Source organism: Buteo buteo, chromosome 7 (genome assembly GCF_964188355.1).
Source record: "Buteo buteo chromosome 7, bButBut1.hap1.1, whole genome shotgun sequence".
NCBI classification, from domain to species: domain Eukaryota; kingdom Metazoa; phylum Chordata; class Aves; order Accipitriformes; family Accipitridae; genus Buteo; species Buteo buteo.
Window position 1 is genome coordinate 21,118,913 of NC_134177.1, and position 20,846 is coordinate 21,139,758.

General features: G+C 44.1%; 2 protein-coding genes across 2 annotated transcripts in view; one reads left to right on the forward strand and one right to left on the reverse strand.

The window, feature by feature from the left end:
- Positions 1-11,319, forward strand: part of FARSB (phenylalanyl-tRNA synthetase subunit beta) — a 42,035-nt gene extending 30,716 nt beyond the window's left edge. Inside the window, exon 17 of the mRNA XM_075031864.1 lies at positions 10,636-11,319. Within this exon, the coding sequence (XP_074887965.1) occupies positions 10,636-10,787 (152 nt within the window). The 3' untranslated portion in view covers positions 10,788-11,319. The remainder of the gene's footprint in view (positions 1-10,635) is intronic.
- Positions 11,320-15,771: 4,452 nt separating this feature from the next.
- The window catches only part of SGPP2 (sphingosine-1-phosphate phosphatase 2), a 41,364-nt gene continuing 36,289 nt past the window's right edge, over positions 15,772-20,846 (reverse strand). The window contains exon 5 of the mRNA XM_075031869.1: positions 15,772-19,733. Within this exon, the coding sequence (XP_074887970.1) occupies positions 19,188-19,733 (546 nt within the window). The 3' untranslated portion in view covers positions 15,772-19,187. The remainder of the gene's footprint in view (positions 19,734-20,846) is intronic.

Genomic DNA, 20,846 nt, shown 5'->3' on the forward strand with positions numbered 1-20,846 from the left:
CTGCAGCATCAAGGGAGCTTAGTTACGTGAAGAACTACAGTTCTAACAACTCAAAATTAAATTATCTAATAAAGTGGGTGTGGCTGCTCACTTAATGTCCCTTTAATTGTCTATTATCTCTGCTCTTTATTTCATTCCTGTAAATACAGGCTTTCAGATTTATGGGAACTGAATCCCTACAAACTTAGGCCAAGTTTAATTCTGTCTTATAAAGTATCTTCCCACAGTAGTGCTGATGCCTCAAATTTGGTTGTAACTGGATTAAGACCCAAGGAGGTACCTGGCAAAGATATGAACCCGGACAGTTGCTTATGTTATTTAATTAGCCAAAGTGGGAGTCTACAGTGTTTGGAGTTTCTCCAGGTAAACCTGGTTTATCAAAATTTGACATCATGCATGCACTAGACATCTTGGAGGTCTCTTGCTGTTGCAAGTGATGCAGTTAGGGCAGGCACACAAAGAGTCTGTGGCAAAACCCATAGTTTGGTTCTGGAAATAAGTCTCATTTTATTAGCTTTGTGTTAGACAATTGATTTTTATTATGAAAAAAAGAGGCTATCAGAAGTGAGTTTGAGGAGGGCTTTTTCCATTCCTATGGTCATTTCAGCTCTCTTCTGAAAGTTTTTGAACGTTCGTTTCTGATACCCTTCAAGTATAATCTGCTTGCACAACCCTTATCCTCAGAAAAGGTGTATCAGTTAGAGGAAAAGTACATTATTTTAGCACAGCATGGGTTAATAAAAGGTTTGATGGATTTAGACTTCTTTGTATTTTAAACTTTCATTACCAAATGACGTTTGACACACTTTTCCCCCACATATGAAATGAGTTCAATAAGAGAACAAAGGAAATATTTGTTTCTCAAATTCAGAAGATTATTTCAGAAGAGAAACTCCTTTGAATTGACTCATTTAGAAGTATGTTTCCTGTAGTGTAATAATGGGAAGAAAAAAATCTATGGTAACTGCAAAAATATTCTGGGGAGGGCTGTCAAGTCAACTTGTAAAGAGACACAAGCTATCTTCTCTTACCTTCCTCTTTTTACAAGCACTAACTAACAAAGATTACAATGTTTTTCTTCCCATTGCATTTTATTCTGACAGATTAGGGATGCTCCCAGAAGTAGTAGCATTTCTCCCGACAGTTAGACTTTTTATTTTCTACCAGTTTTTGTCAACTCCCAGAACCGTCTAAATCATTGGCATTTGTGTTCCTGAGCTCAAGGTGTTAGTTTCTTCCTGACATTAAGTCTTTGCTTTTCTGCTGTTCCTTGAATGGGGAGGCCTCTTCAGAGTTTAATTCTTCCCCCCACTCTGCCCCCACCCCCACGAAGACAACTATTTTTTTAATCATACATCATAACAAGTTTAACAGATAAGAGTCTTCCTTGCATCAAGTTTTAAACATCTGGCACAGTTTACATTATATAATATAGAACTAGCTAATTTCTATTTTTTCTGTCTGTCTCCTTACATTTTGAAATAGAAAATTATTTCTTAATCATAAACTATATTTTCAATTTTGCAAAGCCTTCTCTAGAAAAGAAATGATTAATCCAAGCCAGTAGCACAAATAGCAGCAAATTGCACATCTCCTTTCTCGGTGAACAGGGGCAGTGATCTAAGTAAGTGGTGATGGTCAGGGTGCAGGTCTGGTTGCACCAGCTTCTCTGGTGAAGTGCTACACTTGACCAGTGCCACAGCTTCATCCTTTGATTCTGTTTTCACCTCCTGCCCAGCCTGCTATGCCTAGAGGCCAACTAAGTGTCTGCATGCCTTCATTTTCACTACAATATTAATGCTAGCAATTGTGGTCCTGTCAAATTTATAGCTTGTAGTTAAGCAGTTCTCTGATCTGGTCTGACTTTTGAACTGTGATACGGAGGCCGAGGGGCAGTGCTTCAAATTTAATCTTGCATACATCTTCTAACATTTATTTATGCAATAAAATTTTAAATGGGAATTTGTAAGATTTTGGCTCAAACTTTTAGATCAACGTGAATGCAGGAGGATCCCAAGATTAATATTTCTGTTGCCCATGGTGGAGGAATAGACTTTACCTTTGCTTGTGGTATTAGAAAACAGTAGATAAGCAAAGAAATGCTGAGCTAGTGCAGACTCAATCCAGTACATGTGCTGGGCACAGACCTTCCTTGTTTAGGTCCAGGAACAGAATAGCCATATTTGTTGGAGACCCAGTATTGCTTCTGGTCATGGGCTGGCTCACACTCGGCCAGTTGAAGCGTTTCTGTTCCTCATGGTGCAGCCATGTGCTTTAGGCACAAGGCGTTGGTGTGCAACAGAAATCTTAGTTGCTAAAACTAAGTGATTAACAGTTCCAGTGACTGCTAAGATTCATCATTTAATTATATATTACTCCATGCTAGTTTGTCAAGTCATTTTCTGAAAGGCATGAAATGTGGTAGCTGTGAAAGCATAACATCAGGTGGCTGTTATTTATCTCAGCAAGTAATGTCAAGTCATTGGGAGGGGAGGATGGCTTGGTCTAAGACATGAAGTGAATAAACAACATGCAAACCAAATATGACATACTAAAGTAGACTTGCAGACTGACTTAGTGCTGGTTTTTGTTATTCTCTAATTCTTGTATGAAAGCAGAGCCTAAAAGCTAAAATCTGCTGCCTTACTGTGCATATATAGAAAATGTTATACCCCCTACCATAAAGAATATGGTTTATTGTTTCCTAGTTTCTGACAGATTCTGATGTTTGCAAGGATGAATTATTCCTTTAGATATTTAAAGACGGATAAAAACAGTCATGGAACAGGAAAAAATTAAGTTTTTTAATATTCAAAGCTTTGTGTTCTCTAACTCAAGTGAAATAGCAAGACGTCATAAAAGAAAAAAGCTCTTTATTTGGGATTAGGAATTTTCTAGTTTTATAAATAGCTGTGACACAATATCAGCTTAGGTTTGTGACTTTTAGACAGGTCAAAGTATAACGTTTCAGATAAATCTGGATAAATCAGATAAAACTGGCCTAAAAAGCAAAGATTAGCTATGTAATGGTAACTCTACAGTAGAGCTGAACTCCAGTGTAGAATTGCTGTTTCTCACAACTGCCACACAAATGCAAATTTATTGAGCTTTATACACAAATACTGATTTCTAGAAAAAAACACAGAATTTGATAGAATTTTTTTCTAGGTTTCCTACTTTCCTGTGTTTTTCTGTACACATTTAAGCAGCTACCCTGGTACTCCAGCACTGAAAAACCTGAAATCCTGTTACCCAGATTGGTGACCCAAAATGTCTGCTTTCCCTAGCCTCAGCAGCCACCCAAATATTACATTCCATTAGGAAAGGCAGGAACACAGTGGTTTTACCCAAATAATCCTAAGTGTCTGACACTGCTGTAATCCTGAGAATAACACAGGTGGATAAAGAGGAGCACCAAACCTATTACATTCCTGAACCACTTCCTGACATCCAGCAACACGAAACACCTCTGTTAAAGGTCCTGGGATGCTCTTTAGCAAGAATGAAAAATAAATCTAGCCTAAAAGTCTGTGTCAGTCTCTGTTCTCAAGGCAAATGAAGGAAAGAGATTGCTAGCTACACCAGTCCCCAGTTCATCACTGCAACACACTTTAACATGACTAACAACAGTTGACTCTGGACCCAAGCAGTATTATGATTATTTCCACACTGCTTACAGTGTATTGTAGGTTTGTATTTGTAAACAATATCAGTGATCCCTAAATAGTCTTAAATATAGGCAAATACAGAATAGAATATATTCAGTTGTAGAGTTTTATATAAGGGCTCTTATGAGATAGAACTAGTTTTTCTCACACCCTCCCTAAGATACAAATTAATAAAAATGCACCCATTGACTTAGTTGTAACATGAGAAGATGACTGACTGACCACTGCAAATTTGTGGATGATTCTCCATATTCCCTAGCCTCCCTGTCTGCACAAGGACTCTAATATTCAACTCTATTTTTGGATATCCAGTGTACCAGTCCAGGTAAATAACTGATCGTCCCTTTACCCTCTTCTGCTATGCCCTCTACGTGGAGGCTTTTGAAAAAACATAGGAAAAAATCAGAATGAAAGATGTCCTTTAGATGGAGGACATATTCATTCATATCATACAGATATTTCTTCTGTCATCTTTTCAAGCATTAATTATTTTCTTGGGGGCGGGAATAAATCTAAGGTGCTTGCCTTAAGCTTGACTGTACTCATTTGAAGTTCCTGACATGTCATTACAGTTAGGTGTGATCTGGGGAGTGGAGATTGTTCTGGCACAGCTTTAGTCAGGACTTAAAAACCAGGAAACTAAAGTTAATAAATATCCCACTAATCCCAAAGTATGTTTTTTCTGGGCATGAGAGTATATGGGGGAAGAACTGCTGACAGTATGCAACTTAAGAGCAATTGGTCTCTCAGTATGTTCCAGAAATCACCCAAGATTTGGAATGTCTGTGATTTTAAAAATTAGCTGAAGGTATATCATCCCATGACACGATATGATTTTGAGGTCGCTGTTGCTTTGCATAAGGTTCTGGGAGCCTGACTGCACTGTGTACATGGGCAAGAAAACGTAGCTGCCTTTTAAAATACTGACTGGTCTGATAGTGTCCTGTGACTTTGCATTTAAGCATTATCTGCCAAAAGAAGGAATTAGTCAAAAATTTGAAGAACCTGATCCTTAAAGGGAAAGCAACATCTAGCTTCACAAAACTAAATTCCGTCCAGTGTAGCACAGGTAAAATACTTCACCAGGTGAGTCAGGATGAGGTAGTGAAAGGGCAGCTGGAGTGACTAAGGGGATGGAGAATTAAGATGAAAGACTTCGGAGGCCGGATAAGCTCTGCTCTATTACCTTCTTAAGCTTCAGCTTCCGATGCTTCTTCAAATTATAGGAACAAACGAGCAGGTTTGAAGGCTTAGTGCAACTGTAGGCCTATAATACTACTTTAATCTATTTCTTTTTGAAAAGGAGGGAGAGTAAGGTAGAGAAAAGAAACTGTGCAAGGTGTTTGACAACAAAGAGTGCAGGGAACTCAGAGCTCTTTGAGGGTCAATTAGCCAGAAAATGTGCTAAAGACTACATGCTCTATTGGATTATTGGCCAAAGAATTACCCCAAAGCAATCGAAGTGGCCCTGTTGCCTGAATACAGAGAGGCAATTACAGATTTTGAGGACATGCTACAGAAGCTTTAATTAAAGGTATTATTTCTACATCACTGAACATTGGAAATTAAATTCTTACTTGCAGCCATGAGAAGCAGCTTTTGTCTTTCTCTTGCGTGTAGTATGTCAGCATAAGACATGGCTGGCTTTGGCATCTCTTCTTTAGGAACGCATATTGTATTTCACCCCACCCCTTCTCGTAACTACCAATTATAATGTTGACATATTAAGAGGTGGATTTCCATTGCTAGACCTTCTGGCTTCCTCTGGCATTGTATATGTCTCTATCAGCAAGGACAATACAATCTCTGACTGGATTTCAAGGTGAAGTTTATGAAATACTATTTGTGCGCAGAGCAGAAAGGATTAACTATATCAGGAGTGATAAATCTGTTATCCTTAAAATGGATAGTATAGTAAACTACAATTTTTAAATTAATTTTGGTTCTCGATATACTTGATGGTACAACCAACCAGACCTACAAGCGCAGCCTTCCAGTATAATTGCACCAGCAGCAAATGCAGTCCCTTCCTAGCACACCTACTGATAATGGTGCCTCCAGGTGTGCCCTGGTAACTGCTTGACAAGTAAAAGCTTTCTTCAGGAAGATCATGCTCTTCACACCCATACCATTCTTGATGATATTACATACACAGATAAGACAAACTCAATTGTCAACTTTGAACTCCTGCTCAAAAGCTGCAGGTCACAGCTGCTAATTTTTCTGGGAAGGCGCCCTTTGGACTCCTTTTGGCATCAAAACTTTATTGAAGCTTAAGAGCACTGGGCTTCAGCTTACGGTGTGATTTATTCAAACGAGATAACAGTGCGTGCATTTTTTGCTGATTCCCCGTATGTGCAAGTAGCATAAGCACATGTCGTTCATACAGCCTTGACTCTCACTCTGAAGTTTTATACTTCAAGAGTTGACATGATAGTCCAGTCCATAACAGAAGCTTTGCTAGAAATCTTGTCGTGGTTTAACCCCAGCCAGCAACTAAACACCACGCAGCCGCTCACTCACTCCCCCCCCATCCAGTGGGATGGGGGAGAAAATCAGGAAAAGAAGTAAAACTCCTGGGTTGAGATAAGAACGGTTTAATAGAACAGAAGAAACTAGTAATGATAATGATAACACTAATAAAATGACAGCAGTAGTAATAAAAGGATTGAAATGTACAAATGATGCACAGGGCAATTGCTCACCACCCGCCGACCGACACCCAGCCAGTCCCCGAGCGGCGAAATCCCTGCCCCCCCCTTCCCAGTTCCTAAACTAGATGGGACGTCCCATGGTATGGAATACACTGTTGGCCAGTTTGGGTCAGGTGCCCTGGCTGGGCATGAGAAGCTGAAAAATCCTTGACTATAGTCTAAACACTACTGAGCAACAACTGAAAACATCAGTGTTATCAGCATTCTTCACATACTGAACTCAAAACATAGCACTGTACCAGCTACTAGGAAGACAGTTAACTCTATCCCAGCTGAAACCAGGACAAATCTAAACCACCATTGCTATTTACTTGATAATACAAGAAACACACAAATTGGGGGGAAAAAAATCCTTACCTTTGTTTCCTGGTTATTTGGATGAATCCTCTGGTTTGCTGTCCTGCAACCTGTGGGTTGCTTTGGTCCTCCCACAACCCATGACTTGTCCGCAGCACAGCGAGGTTCTGCTAGCTCAGATCTCCTTTCCTAGTCTTGGTTGCTCCCTCAGGCAAAGCACTGCCTGCCACTGCAAAATGCTTGTTTCTCTTTTCCCCCCTTTCTGCTCAGATTTTTCACGTTTCTTTTGATTTTTTTCTTTCTTTATGTACTTCCCTTTCAATGTCTGAATTTTTTTATCTGAAATTTACATTTGCTCCAAATTCTGGTGCCCTTGCAGACATATATGGACCAACAGCACCCCATCTCAGGTGTGAGCCAACCTTGTTCCCTTACCATGTGAGATGCAGTCTGGAGGCCCTTTTGGCAGGCAGGAATATACTTTGAAGCATTCTGTAGTGCAGCCAGTTATCATAATAATAGTTTCATTATTAACAGGAGTTCCTAAACTCTCTGTAAACCTATTCCTCAGCTCATGTTTCTTTGGTGCAAGAGTGAAGTATTAGCTGGACAGATGGGGACCCTAAAGCTTTTAACATGTTCTTTCATTTTTATTTGCTTATTGTCTGATCTCTTCCAGTCACAGAATTATACCCTGCAAGTGCCATGTCTGCAAAGCACCGGGCACACTAGTCACTGCACTGTGAAGTAACCAACATTGCAGGGTTGGCTAAACTAGAAATGGAGGGATGATTTGAAGGTCCTGCTTCCTGCACTTTGGGGAGCTAAATGTTCCCCCTTAATATTAATTATATATTTACCTCTTCACTGCAAGGAAGCACAAAGAAACGTAGTATCACGGTCCAGCATCAATTGCTGCATATGAGATGGTATATATGGCTGAATGCCTAACCCATAGCCTAGAACAGCGTATTCAGAGCCACACTGAGCGTATAGTTTCATTGTACAGGTTGCAGCCAAATCAACAGCTTGTCCCGCTCTCTTCCCCTCTCCAGGTGAAGAGCCACCACCTCCCTTTTGGTGGTGGTGATTCACTGATTCAGTTCACTTGTGTTGTGAAGCTGTGCTGTAAGCTCATGGTAAGAAGGGATACATTTTATTGGTGTTAAGATTCTAGCTAACATAACTCTTCACTTTATGCCATAATCATTAAGCCATTTCATAGTTTCTAATATAATGTCATGAATTGCCATCAGTTTTCAAAGTTTATCACAAATGCATTTGATTTAGTTAAATGCAAGAGAACTTGTACTGAAGTTAACCTTCTAGGGAAAGTCACTAGTGGTGGATGTGAGGGTCGGGTAAGGCTTCAAGTCACCCCCACTGCCTGTCCACCTTCTGCCTAACTTCTGACTGACAGACTGACAATTGGTGATGCCCGGATAGCAGAGCATTTCTTGCACCTGAAAACATAAAATTGTTTCACACAATGGGAAACGGCACAGATCTTTGAAATTGACTTTGATAGACTGACTGTGTGCAGTATTGTTTTAGACCCCCATCCAGATGTCTGCAAGAAGTTTAGAAACAGTTAAGTCTCATCATATAATTGGGTCTAGATGTGCAAGAAGATAAAGTAACTTTCCCAAGGCTACACACAGGGCAGCTCAGAAGAACAGACAAGTCAGACTCACAGTTTTTTAACTAACCATATTGTCAAAGCTCTTTTTTCCTATAGTTTTATAGTGGGGTACTATGCCAACGTTATTAACTTCTGCTTGGTTCTTGCTCTTGTGCCGGTTGAAGCTTACAGTCAAGTTTCTAAAAGAACATCACTGTGTGCTGCTCACATCTTTGGTACAATACCAGCTTTATTCACAAAGAGGAAAGCCTTTGCCACTAACTACAAGGGTACTTTATTTTTAGGTTATGTTTTCACCCACAATCTGCAGAGTGATCTGTATGTGTGGCATTTGTTTCTTTTCTAAATTTGTTCTGTCAAGTTTTATTTTAACACTTGTTTTGAATAGTGCAGCTTAGCAGTGGCAAGTGTCTGTTTGGCTAGTCATATGCCAGTAACATCCAGGGGCTAGATAATTTCACTTTTGTACATCCAGTGTAAAAGTTGTTGATTTGTGCTGGTAGCTAAGACTGGAACCAGATGATTTAAAAGATACTGGTTCTGAACATTTTTTAAAACAGCCTTTAGGTAATGTTACTGTGATCATTTACTACTGCCATCAGATTTCACAAGGCAGCCAAAATTGAAGTACACATTTAAGTTAATTTGCACTTGCAGCATGTTAGACAAGAAAAAGACCTAATTGCTGTTCTTATTCTTGTAGCTGCAAATTATAACTACAAACCTCATAGGGGACACTTCTTCAATGAACTATTTCCATTGGGGAGCTAACAAAGAATATATCTCTGGGCCTGACCACTAGTGATCAGAGTGTCATGAAAATATTCCTGAGGTTTGAGGTTAATTTGGCTGCATATTGCCTTTTTTAAATAGCTCTTTGTAAATGCAGTAAAATGTTCTGGGCTGATCCTGAAACTTAAATAGCATTTGGAGCAACCAGAGAGTAAGTTGCCATTAGGAAATTCTTGCAATCCTTTTGCAGGATGCAGAGGATGCTGAAGGGCTGAGTGCCATGGTTGGGAGCAGGCAGGGAACAGGACTGGAAGCAGCTCTTCAGCTGTTGTCTTCAAACTGGCGCAGAAGCAAGTAGAGCAGGGATGTTTCTCATCTGCGCTGATGCAACCCCATGCATATCCAATAACCAGCTCTTCTTGTAGAAGATGCTTTCTTGGATTTTAGCCTATTGAGATAAAGATGCAGAGCAAGGAGTGAGGGCAAGGAAGCTGACTGGTCCCTGATGCTGTCCCTGCTGACCTGTTTAACTTCTGAGTGGAAATCTAGTAAAGGGCCCTTCTCTGCCAGGGCAGTAACATTAAAAACATGGTGGAGGCAGCCTTCTACAGGAGGATCTGTAGGATTCAGTGGCCTTGTTTCATCCTCTGCCCTTTCCTCCTTTGAGTTCACAGCATCATCTGCAGCACTACTCACTGGAGGTCCTGCGCACTGTGCCTTGCTTCCACACACTTGCTAGAGGTGGCTTCAGAAGGAGCACCTTGCTGGTTTCACTTGGTTTTGTCTTTTGAAGGGCTATCTGGTCAAAATGCCACTCACCTCAGGACAGAGACAAAAAAACAATGCAAGCGTAGCTGCTACAGACAAGCTTGAAGATATTGCTGGTATAGCCACCATGCATAGATAAATTCCCAGGTAGGAAAGGCTTTCCATGAAAAAGTCTGCACAGCTCCTCCAAATTCTTCATTGACAATTCAACTACTTTGGGTTTTTCTTTGTTTTTACTTTAAACACCCAGATAACATTTAAAACTTGGGGCTTGGCTTGAGGTAAGAGGAAGATAATCTTCAAGTTGTTCATTGTTCCACAGTTTTACAGTGTATATGAAACTGCTTAAAAGCCCGTCTCCAGATGAGGAATGTAGGTTGTTTCTAATTACATGACATGTAATCAAGCATGACATGCCTACTTATCCCATAGATGACAGCAAGCTTTATTTCCTTAAACAGAGTAAGGTGGGAAACATTCAGGTGTTAAATAGCCTAAAGCCTGCAAAAGTTCATTTCGGTAGCCCTCTGGGTCGACTTAACTGTGCTAACTTCTATTATGGGAGTAACTTAGTCAAAACAACTGGAGTGTGAAAAATGCCCACGCTTTGAGCTACACATTTTATTTTTAACTAAAAGCATTTCCTCATTCTATTATCAATCATGACAACTGTTAATGCAAGAAAGTGAGAGCCCCTTCTTAGCATCTCAGCACAGAGAGTGGTTTAATACTGATAGCTTTGTTCCCCATATGAAATGCCTATTGACTTCTTTGGCCCAGAGAAATATTGATTTTTCTCTCACTTTCTTTACAGGCTCTGCTTTCTTTCCTGGTCGCTGCGCTGAGATCTTTGCCAAAGGTCAAAGCATTGGGAAACTTGGAGTCCTACACCCCGATGTTATCACCAAGTTTGAGCTCACCATGCCATGCTCTGCCCTAGAGATCAATATTGAGCCCTTCGTGTGAAGATGGGACTTTTATCCTCCTACAGCCGTCCACTGTGACACGCAGCACCCTCTGCTCTTTTGTCTTCCTCTGCGGGGGACATCCGCTTATGCTTTTATGTTCCAATAAACTAGAAAAACAGAGCCTGGCTCCCTGGGTAAATATGTTCCTTACAGTGCAATTTGGCTAGCTTATGTGGGGTAAGAATGTGGCATCTCGGACTAGACCGTGCACTCAATATTTTTAAAGGGGTCAGGGAGGAGAAACAAGTTGGGTAAAAGCCCAGTGTTTTACAAGAGAAATGTAATGGCAGAGCACATGATTAGTTTTCAAAATCAGAAATGTTCCACAGACACAGCTTCATCCTGTAACTGATTATGGCTGCATAACAGGAATCTCATTCTTTTCTTATTGCATGAAATAAGATAATTGATTAGAGCAAATGTTGAGTGAATGTGAGCAGAACTAAGGAGTTGAGCTTTTATTCTGTACGGTTGTCATGTGCTCATCAATGGCTGGGGGAGGAAAATAAACTTGCTTCATGAAAACCAGAGCTATTTTGTAAGCAAGATGTGTGTCATATCTGCTTCCCTACTCCAGACATAACTGTTGATCCTTTATCATTCTAAATTCAGAAAGGGGAGGGGGTGGAATTAAATTTTTTCATGGTTGATGTAAGCCTAGTGTTTTTTGAAGCTCCAAACCAAATTGGGGAAATGCATTTAAGAGCATATGCCAGTGGTCTTTTGCATGAGGAGCTGAAAAATATCAAAGCCTTTGTCCGACTGAGGCTGGCATATTTGTCTGCAGAAGTTAGTGTGGTCCCACTGCATTCACATAGCCCCACCAGTGGCTTTCTGGACCCCAGCTGCACAGCAGGGACCACGCAGTATTCAGTTTTACTTTCCTTGCAGTTTTGCCCCTGACAATATATGAGAACCTCTCACAGGTCAGGTTTTTCCTTCTAGGTGGCTTTCTGGCAGCAGCTATGCTACAGCCAGGCACATTGTGCCTCTGCTGTCTGGGAAACTGAGAAGCTCCATCCAGCATGGCGATGCCAGATACATCCTTTCTGGTGTAACGCCACTGAGTGGGTGGCCAGCTCAATACACTGAAGCAGGCTCTTTACTGGCTTGCTAATGAAGCTTGCTATCCCTCATTTGCAATATTATAACCATTGCTAATGTTACAGGCTAACAATAGTGAGTATTTTGCATTAGGCCAATACCTGTGGCTTGTTTTCATTGCTAGGGCCAGATAGCCCCTGATCCCAGGAGGGGCCTGTCCAAGAGTGGACATCTGGGTGATGCTGGAAAAGGGTGTTACAATTACTATCTCATCAAGAAGAGAGATATGCAATGGTGAAGGTGAGGTTTTGAAGCTCATAGTTTTGAGCCGCGTGCCTGTGCAGACCCCTATCACTGGGCCCATGATGGCTTTTCAATGGTAGCCCTGTCTGTAATCTTAACAGGTGGGAGGGCAACAGGCGAGGCTTTTTGGTGCAAGTGTTAATCCAGTATGAAAAATGCACTACAGTTACCCATCTGGAAACCCTACAGTTCCCCTCAGATGGAAGTGTAGATTTTAATTATCTCTGCATGACAGACGTGAAATGAGAATATAGCTATTGCCATACGTTGCACGACTGACTCCAGTGCCCACGGAGAGTGAGAAAACTGCAGCTCACATTTTACAGTCTCCCAAGGGATTAGCCAGCTTTCGTTCACGGGATACATCTCTCCGCGATGCCTACACAACTGTAACCAAGCAAGCTCACAGTGTGGGAAGCAATCTGTAACGCAGATGGTAAGTATTAAACCCCCCTGTTTATTAGTGTGTCATGCACGGGGCTTAGGACGACAATAAGGCAGATTTGCATTTCAGCAGAGTACAGGCATATTTGCATGCACTAAATATATCTCTCTACACAAGATTTTCTGACTCTTTGGGTGTCCCAATTCTCCTGTGAATTTACTGTCCTTTGAGTGTAAAGACCAGATTACGCTGGGACTAAGTGCTTGAGCTGCAGTGGTATGTGTTGTGAGGCTTTTAGGGATCACTTCTCCCTTTTCATACCATTTGCCCATGTGGTGGTAGCTAAGTGCTCCACAAGCGGGACGTCAGCTCTGTCCCAGGAAGTAGCATTACTTGCTAAAAGTAGAGGAGGAGAATCGAGAGAAAGGTTAAAAAGCCTCTTCAGAGCCACCGACCCCTCTCACAGCTAGATGCGGTGCCAGCAGCCTTGCAAAGGCTGCTGTAGCTCTGAAATTCAAGCTTTGCTGTAGTGTTGTGGTTGGGATTAGCTGTGAATCCCGACGAGTGGGACACTTCATACAAGTCTAGCGTATTTATTGCAGGGCGTTGTCTTTCATAGCCCAAACCCAATTACCTGATACTTACAGCTTGCTCATAGCTGTACTCAATAATCAAGGTGTCTAACACACAGCTTCATGCTAGAGAAAGCCCCTGCAAGCATTACAATTTTGCTTTTATCCTTTGCTATAGCTGTGATCTCTGGCAAAAGAAACATTGTCTGCTGATGCTGGTGGCTTTTGAGCAATTTTTTAACATCTTTTGAACTTTGATTTTTTTTAAGGAAGAGTTGGAAGTTGGATTTTTCACTAGTGGTCCCCAATCATGAGTTACTTTTGGCCTGCTCCTGCTGGCTGTGGGTACTGGGTCATCACTCACTCAGGATCCGAACAGGAGCACAAAAAGCTGGAGAGCCGGCGACAGAGAGGTCAAAGGCCATTTTAACGTGCCGTCTGGGTGACTGCTGGGTTCCATTCAGCTGGACACGAGTACTGCCTTCTGGGTTTGTCCTTGCTCTGCTTTGGTCCCACCAAGGTGCTTTTCCAAACAGCAGTGCCCCTGAGGCAGCCCGGCTCCCGCTCCCAGCCGCAGGCCTCTGCGCTTGCGGGTCACCGTCGCTGCTGCGCAAGAGCATTGATGTCAAGGTAACGCTTGGGACCGTTTCCATCTCCCGGCTGGTAGCGGGCTTGCTTGCAATTTAAATCATTCTGGGTTTGGCAGGCGAGTATGGAATAGGCCGAGCAAAAGCAACGGGTGCTGCCAGGAGGCTGCCGCGGGGATCGCGGCCTCGGGCACACGCGACACCTCTGACCGCCCGGCGGCCTTGAAACCGAGCCCCGCGCGAGGGAGGGCGGCAGCGGGGACGGCAGGTCGGCGTCGCTGCCGGCCAGACTGCCAGCCTGGTCCCGTGCAGGCAGCGGGGAAGCGACGCGCTCCGTCCGACAGGAGCAGGAGCTCGGTGGCAGCCAACGAGGGTCACGCTTTAGGTGAATGCGCAAGATCCCACCCACTGCTGAGCCACAGTTCCACCCTCCTCAGCATTGTACCCACGTTTCTGAACTTCCACTTGCAGCACACCTTCAAAGGGTTAAAACTGAAACTGAGACCGTTTTCTTTTCTTCCATCCCCTAAGTTAATTCACCTGTATCCAGAAAAGCAAGGCGCAAGCTTACTTGCAGTTTTACATAGAAATCTGGATGGATTAGGCGACTGGGGTCATGACAAAGTTACTGTTGGAAAATTAAACCAGACAAATTCAGTGCTTGCTGGTTTGGTTTTTAATCCCTGCCAAGGGGTGCAATAACATTCTGCTGCTGCCAGAGCAGCTGGATCTGCGCTGGGGGACTGGCACACAGAGATGCCCTGCGACGGAAGCCTGGATTGGCACCGCGCGCCCGGAAAGCGGTTTGCAGAGTGAGCACCTCAGGAGGAGGCAGCCTCGAGGCAGGACAGAGTGAACTAAGCTGAGGGTGAGATACCTGCTACATCCCTCTCGACAGCACAACAAAGGAAATTTAGAAAACGATTGTCTTGGCACCACCCCTCCAGCTGAAGAAGGCCGCGGGATGGAGAGCTGTAGCGCTGGGCCAGGATGTACGGGACAGTACTGAGGAGAAGTCAACAGCCCAGGCTCCATGGCTGGTGCTCCATACCTGGAAGTTACCTCCTACCCTGTCCAAATCAAAGGCAGCGTTTTACTCTAAAAACCGAGCATGCCTATTCAAGAGGATCCAGCTGATGCCTTTGTGTTACTGAGTACCAAACATGACTGGCAAACTGGCCACAAAACCCCATTTTCTACCATCACACTGGAGATGCAGAGACACCCGAACTGCAGGGATGAAGAGGTGAAGAGCATTTCCAAAGACAACAAAGACACACATGGGTTTGCAGTGAGGACCTGCAGGTTAATGAAATACAGAACGGGTGACGCGTCTTACCTTGTCAGAGGACTTGCCTCTTCAAGCCTGGGCCCGTGGGAATGGCTGCGGTCCTGTGAGCATCCCACAAGCACAGCCACAACATGAAGCCCAGCTGAAAGCCTTGCCTGGTCCCAGCAGCCCAGAGATGCTGCAGCAATCAGGGCTCACCCCAATCAGCTGTGGGCACTTGGGGGGCCATAGGCACACCGCTTCCAGGCAGGATGTGATGCTGACAGGAGGACATGGCTCTACCTGGTTTCAAATACACATCCTTGACAACAAAACCTCATTTGGCTCCTCAGCGAACACAAATAATCTGCAGTTTATGGGATGTCATGCTATAATTGCATATATTAATTTAAAATAAAATTTGGCTTCCAATTAACTGTTTAGTCTATTAGAGGTAGATATTGCAGGCGAAGGAGATTCCAGGTGCCCAAGTGTCCACCATCAGTAACAACACAGCAACTCTCACATTTCCATTTGCAAAGGACATAACAAATAGTTGTGAGTAGATCAGTAGTCTTCTTTTATGTTTTAAAGGAAGCAGGATGTTGCTGCTGAGCCCAGAGGAGCCAAAGCTCGTAGCTAGACTGAACAGGGAACAAGGGGCCACAAGCGGGCCAGCTTGGGAAGGGAGGTGGGTGGTTGCATTTGAGAAGCTTTTTAAGCTGCAACTCATTCCCCTTACATCAATCATTTACAAGTAGCAATAGAGGACACAAAATTAATGGAGAAACACCAAATTTTGCAAAATAGGTATATTTTAAAATTTGAATCAAATACAGTTTGAATGTATTGCATGAATTACATGCAGGTGAATACTATAAAAGATAAAAATACCTGTGCACATACTTCATAAATCCAAGGATTTATATATAATTCATAAAATATTCATAGCATAAAATAGCTGTGATTCAGAACAGACATTTTACACGTAAAACTGCATGAATGTCCCTGTCAAACCGTGCCTTTCTTGGGACTGATTCAACCCCACAACTTAAACCCTCAGCTTGCTGCCAAGTTTTTTCCCCAGTTTTGGTCCCATCCACTGTGATGTGGCACCTCCCCAGAGCTTCAGCTCTGCCATGCAGCTGTACATCATAAAGCACTCTTAACAGAAGGTATTTTAAAGGTGTTTTAAAGCCCGATGGCAGCGCTTCTGTGGTGGGTGGGAGGGAGGGACACTAAGGACTGGACCCTGTGGCTTTGGTGGCCCGAATCCAGCGCTCACCAAAGGGCATGTGTGAGTGGGCACGTGCCCTGCTGACTCATTGAAGCCATTTGCATGCACATGTAAAGTCCACACAGCCTGATTTAGAACAGTTTATCCACAGCCTGGGAAAATCTAAAAATGGTTAAAGTTTCTGCTTGCATTTCTTCTGGAGACTACCGAACTGGTTTTAAAATCGCATGGCTCTTTCACATGCACGCCTCCCGTGTCTCAGCCAAAACTCCCAGCTATGTTTTTGGAACTTGGTTATATTTATCCAAGCAGTCAATTGATGGCAAAGCACCTCTACATTCTTCAAGTTAATTTTTCTTGAAGCCAAGAAGACAAGCATACATGGTTAAAAGCTGGCTTTCACTGCACATTCTGCCAGGAAATGCACAGGGGCCATGCTTGAAGCTCCGTGGTCACAGCGTGTTACATTTTTCTAGCCAAGCAGACCACATTTACCACTGTATTTCTCAACAGCTCATTGGTCCAACAGCTGATATATATATTTTTAAAATAAGCAGCCTGAGTTATAGCGACCCTCCTATGAACACTCCTCAACTGCTACTTCACGAGTGTACACACAGTATTGCAAGATGCATGGAAGACCAACTGTAATGCTGTGCAGCACCAGAAAATGATGGCATCTTATCATCGCCACACGTTGTAGTCACGGGAGACTCCACTCAGCTCCTTCCACAATGCAGTTTAAGGACACTACTTGTCACTCCTGCATGATAGGAAGGACTTTGTCCCATCCCCTAGACAGGGAAGCTAAATCAGAGTTAAACAGTTTGAACACAAGCCTCAACATTGCGGTAACAACTCTGCTTGGTTGTATGTAGGCAAAGGTTCTTTAGTGGAGGTTTTCTTATCAATATCCAGGATAAATTTGTTACATATCACTTAAAATGTTTTGTGTTGGATTTTTTCTTTCTTCTGTTTTACTTTTTTGTTTGGTTTGTTGGGTTTTTTTGAGGAATTGCAGTGCATAAGACCATACACACAGAACTAGCCAGGTCTGGCAGTGCCATCAGAAGACACTATGACAAGCGACAAGTACAACGATTATCAGATTTCTTTAGGGAAATGCTCAGCTGTACCCAAGTGTGACCATCTCTGATCTCTGCCAACGCTTGTTACTGAAGAAACCTGCCGTCTTGGCCAGCAGGATGCTCCACCAGAGCCCAACAGCGCGAAGGTGCCAGCACTTGAAGAGCCTCTGCCTCCACATCACCTTCCCATCTTCAGCCACTCTTCCTTCGCCCTGAGTCCCCAGGGGATAGCGGGGCACAGACAGAGCTCTGCATGCCCCAAGGACGGTGCTTTGTTCTTGGCTGGTTGTCTCTTCCCCCACCCCACCAGCTGCTTGGTCCCCCATGCCCCAAACGCAAGCCCTTCTTTGGCTTGCTGTCCTGCTTCAGCAGGAGCAACCCCATGGCCAAGTAGGCCATTTTTGCAGCCCACGGAGCCACAGGGCTGGTGTTCCACAGGCACAGCCATGCTTCCTGACACCCCTGACCCCATGGCAAACCAGCTGCTGCTGCTGCTCCAGCAGGGATTTGGGCTTTGTACTCTGTGCTTGTCATCTTTAGTCATCGGGGCCAGGGGTCTCTAATTATGGGACACAGTGGGGTCAGTGATTTCTGACCCAAAGTTATTTGTGTACAGCAATTCCCATGACTCTTCCAAATCAGGTATTTTAGGCCAGTTGTATTAGGTTTGCATAGCAAGCTTTTGGTAGCAGGGGTCTACAGGGGTGGCTTCTGTGAGAAGCTACTAGAAGCTTTCCCTGTGTCAAACAGAGCCAATGAGAGCCAGCTCCAAGACGGACCGACTGCTGGCCAAGGCCAAGCCCATCAGCAATGGTGGCAGAACCTCTGGGATAACAGATTTAAGAAGGGCAAAAAAGTTGCAGGACACACAGAAACTGCAGCCGGAGAGAGGAGTGAGAACATGTGAGAGAAACAACCCTGCAGACACCAAGGTCATGAAGAAGGAGGGGGAGGAGATGCTCCAGGCGCCGGAGCAGAGATTCCCCTGCAGCCCGTGGGGAAGACCCTGGTGAGGCAGGCTGTCCCCCTGCAGCCCAGCGAGGTCCACAGTGGAGCAGATATCCACCTGCAGCCCAGGGAGGACCCCACGCCGGAGCAGGGGGATGCCCGAAGGAGGCTGTGACCCCGTGGGAAGCCCGCGCTGGAGCAGGCTCCTGGCAGGACCTGCGGATCTGTGGAGAGGGAAGCCCATGGAGCAGGTTTTCTGTCAGGACTTGTGACCCCGTGGGGGACCCACACTGGAGCAGTGTGCTCCTGAAGGACTGCACACCATGGAAAGGACCCACGCTGGAGCAGTTTGTGAAGAACTGCAGCCCATGGGAAGGACCCATGTTGGAGAAGTTCGTGGAGGACTGTCTCCCGTGGGAGGGACCCCATGCTGGAGCAGGGAAGAGTGTGAGGAGTCCTGCCCCTGAGAAGGATGAAGCAGCTGGGACAACATGTGATGAACTGATCGTAACCCCCACTCCCTGTCCCCCTGCATCACTGGGGGGAGGGGGGTAGAGAAAATTGGGAGTGAAGTTGAGCCTGGGAAGAAGGAAGGGGTGAAGGGGAAGGTGTTTCTAAGATTTGGTTTTATTTCTCATTACCCTACTCTGGTTTGATTGGTAATAAATTAGATTAATTTCCCCAAGTTGAGTCTCTTTTGCCCCTGACGGTAACTGGCGAGTGATCTCTCCCTGTCCTTGTCTCGACCCATGAGCTTTTTGTTATATTTTCTCTCCCCTGTCCCGCTGAGGAAGGGGAGTGATAGAGCAGCTTTGGTGGACACCTGGCATCCAGCCAGGGTCAACCCACCACACCAGTGCAGAAAGGCACAAAACACTTTCTGGTCAAGTTACCAGCCTTGCTTGACTTATCACATCTCTGAAATGGTGGTGCCATACATTACTTTGTAAGGAAGGCATCGCGCTCACATCAGTCCTAACAGCTTGTGCAGCAGTGGCACAATCACGGTAGCACTGAAGCCAACTGAGGAGTACGTTATAAATTTATACGGCACTTCGACTTCCAGTCGTCTCCGGGCTTCCAGGTCACCAATGGGAAACTTGTACCGATAACCCAGCATGCCAAGGACCACATTCTTCATGAGCTGGCGTGTCAGTAGAACAACAAAGATCCCTACGAAAAACCTGGCTAGCACAACCACCACTACTTTACTGGTGATCAGAGGAAATCCAAGCTGAAAATTTTTGCCGGCGTAGGCTGGTGCAGCATACTGGTTATTTAACCAAAATCCCACAGTTGCTCCAGCTCCTGCTCCTAAGATAGTAGTGGTGTCTGCCCTGGTAGGGCTGTAATAGTCTAGTTTGGGGTAGTTGTAACACAAGACAAGTGGCACAACTATGGAAAGCAGTGGACAGAAGGGATTAGTTAACAGCAAGTGATCTATCATGTCCCACGCAGGATACAAGAGCACAAGCAGCACAGCTGAAATCAGCGCTCCGCCGATCACATCCTGCAAAGAGATCACATTTAAAATCTTTGTGAGACCTGGAAGGTAAAACAAATATTCTTGGGTGATGATAAAAGACCGGTATCTGCATTTGTGGGCACACAGCATCAGAGGAACATCCTGAATTGACAGCAATGGCACTGTCCACACGCATGACAACCCGATGCCTGTGCTAAACAAATCGCGACAATCCGTGAACCCAGCGTTAGCCTAGTCTACGTGAATGCATCTGTTGACCTATATTTTTCCCCTGAACAAGTGAGATTCTTCCCCCCACCTGCTTTTATGTTTTAAGGGCACTCTCCACTTACGACCTCAATGGAAAAGGCACATGCACAACTCCATCTCAGGGATGATATCACAGCAAGCTGCATTCATACAACCCCTTCCCCTCCCATAATCCCACAAGTAATTTCATCACATCAGTAGGATTATCGCTTGCTTGCTTTGCAGAAATGGGAAGATGCTGTCTTTTGTCAGAGACAAGCACCTGGTCCAAGAGCACAGGCTCTGGAGGAGAAAAATGCAAAGCTGCAGGACGTGGTGCCTGTGCCATGATTTCTGCCAACCGTGGTGAGAAGTAGGCACTGCTGGGCAGGAATACATCAAGAAGAAATTTGTTGCCCAAGCCTCTGAAATCTGGCTTGCAGTAAAGCGCCCGAGGCAAGCGCATAGTTAAAACCTAATTTATTAACAGAAGCAAATAAGGTGTTTTGAGAACTTGATTGTTGTCGACCGCAAGGCTGGGAAAGGAGACAAGAGGTAACCCCTAACAAAAACTGTCTGTATGAGAGCAGCCAGATAAAAAAAAGCAATGTAACAAGTTTCCCTGCACTGCTCTCCCGGCCTCACTCAGGAGGCAGCAGAGTCTGTGCTCTGACCATGAAACGCACTGCAAAAGCTAAACTTAATCACAGACAGAAACCTCCTCAAGATTGTATCTTTTTCACAGAGTCATGACAGTTGACTACTACCATGCTTGGTCACCATCTAAAATGAATTATTTATGAGAACTTCACTCATAGTTAGGCAGGAATGAGGGGACTTTTTCACAACAGAAATATTTATGACTTTCTGGTAAATGCATTACTCCAGTATGGCTGAACTTTAGCTGTT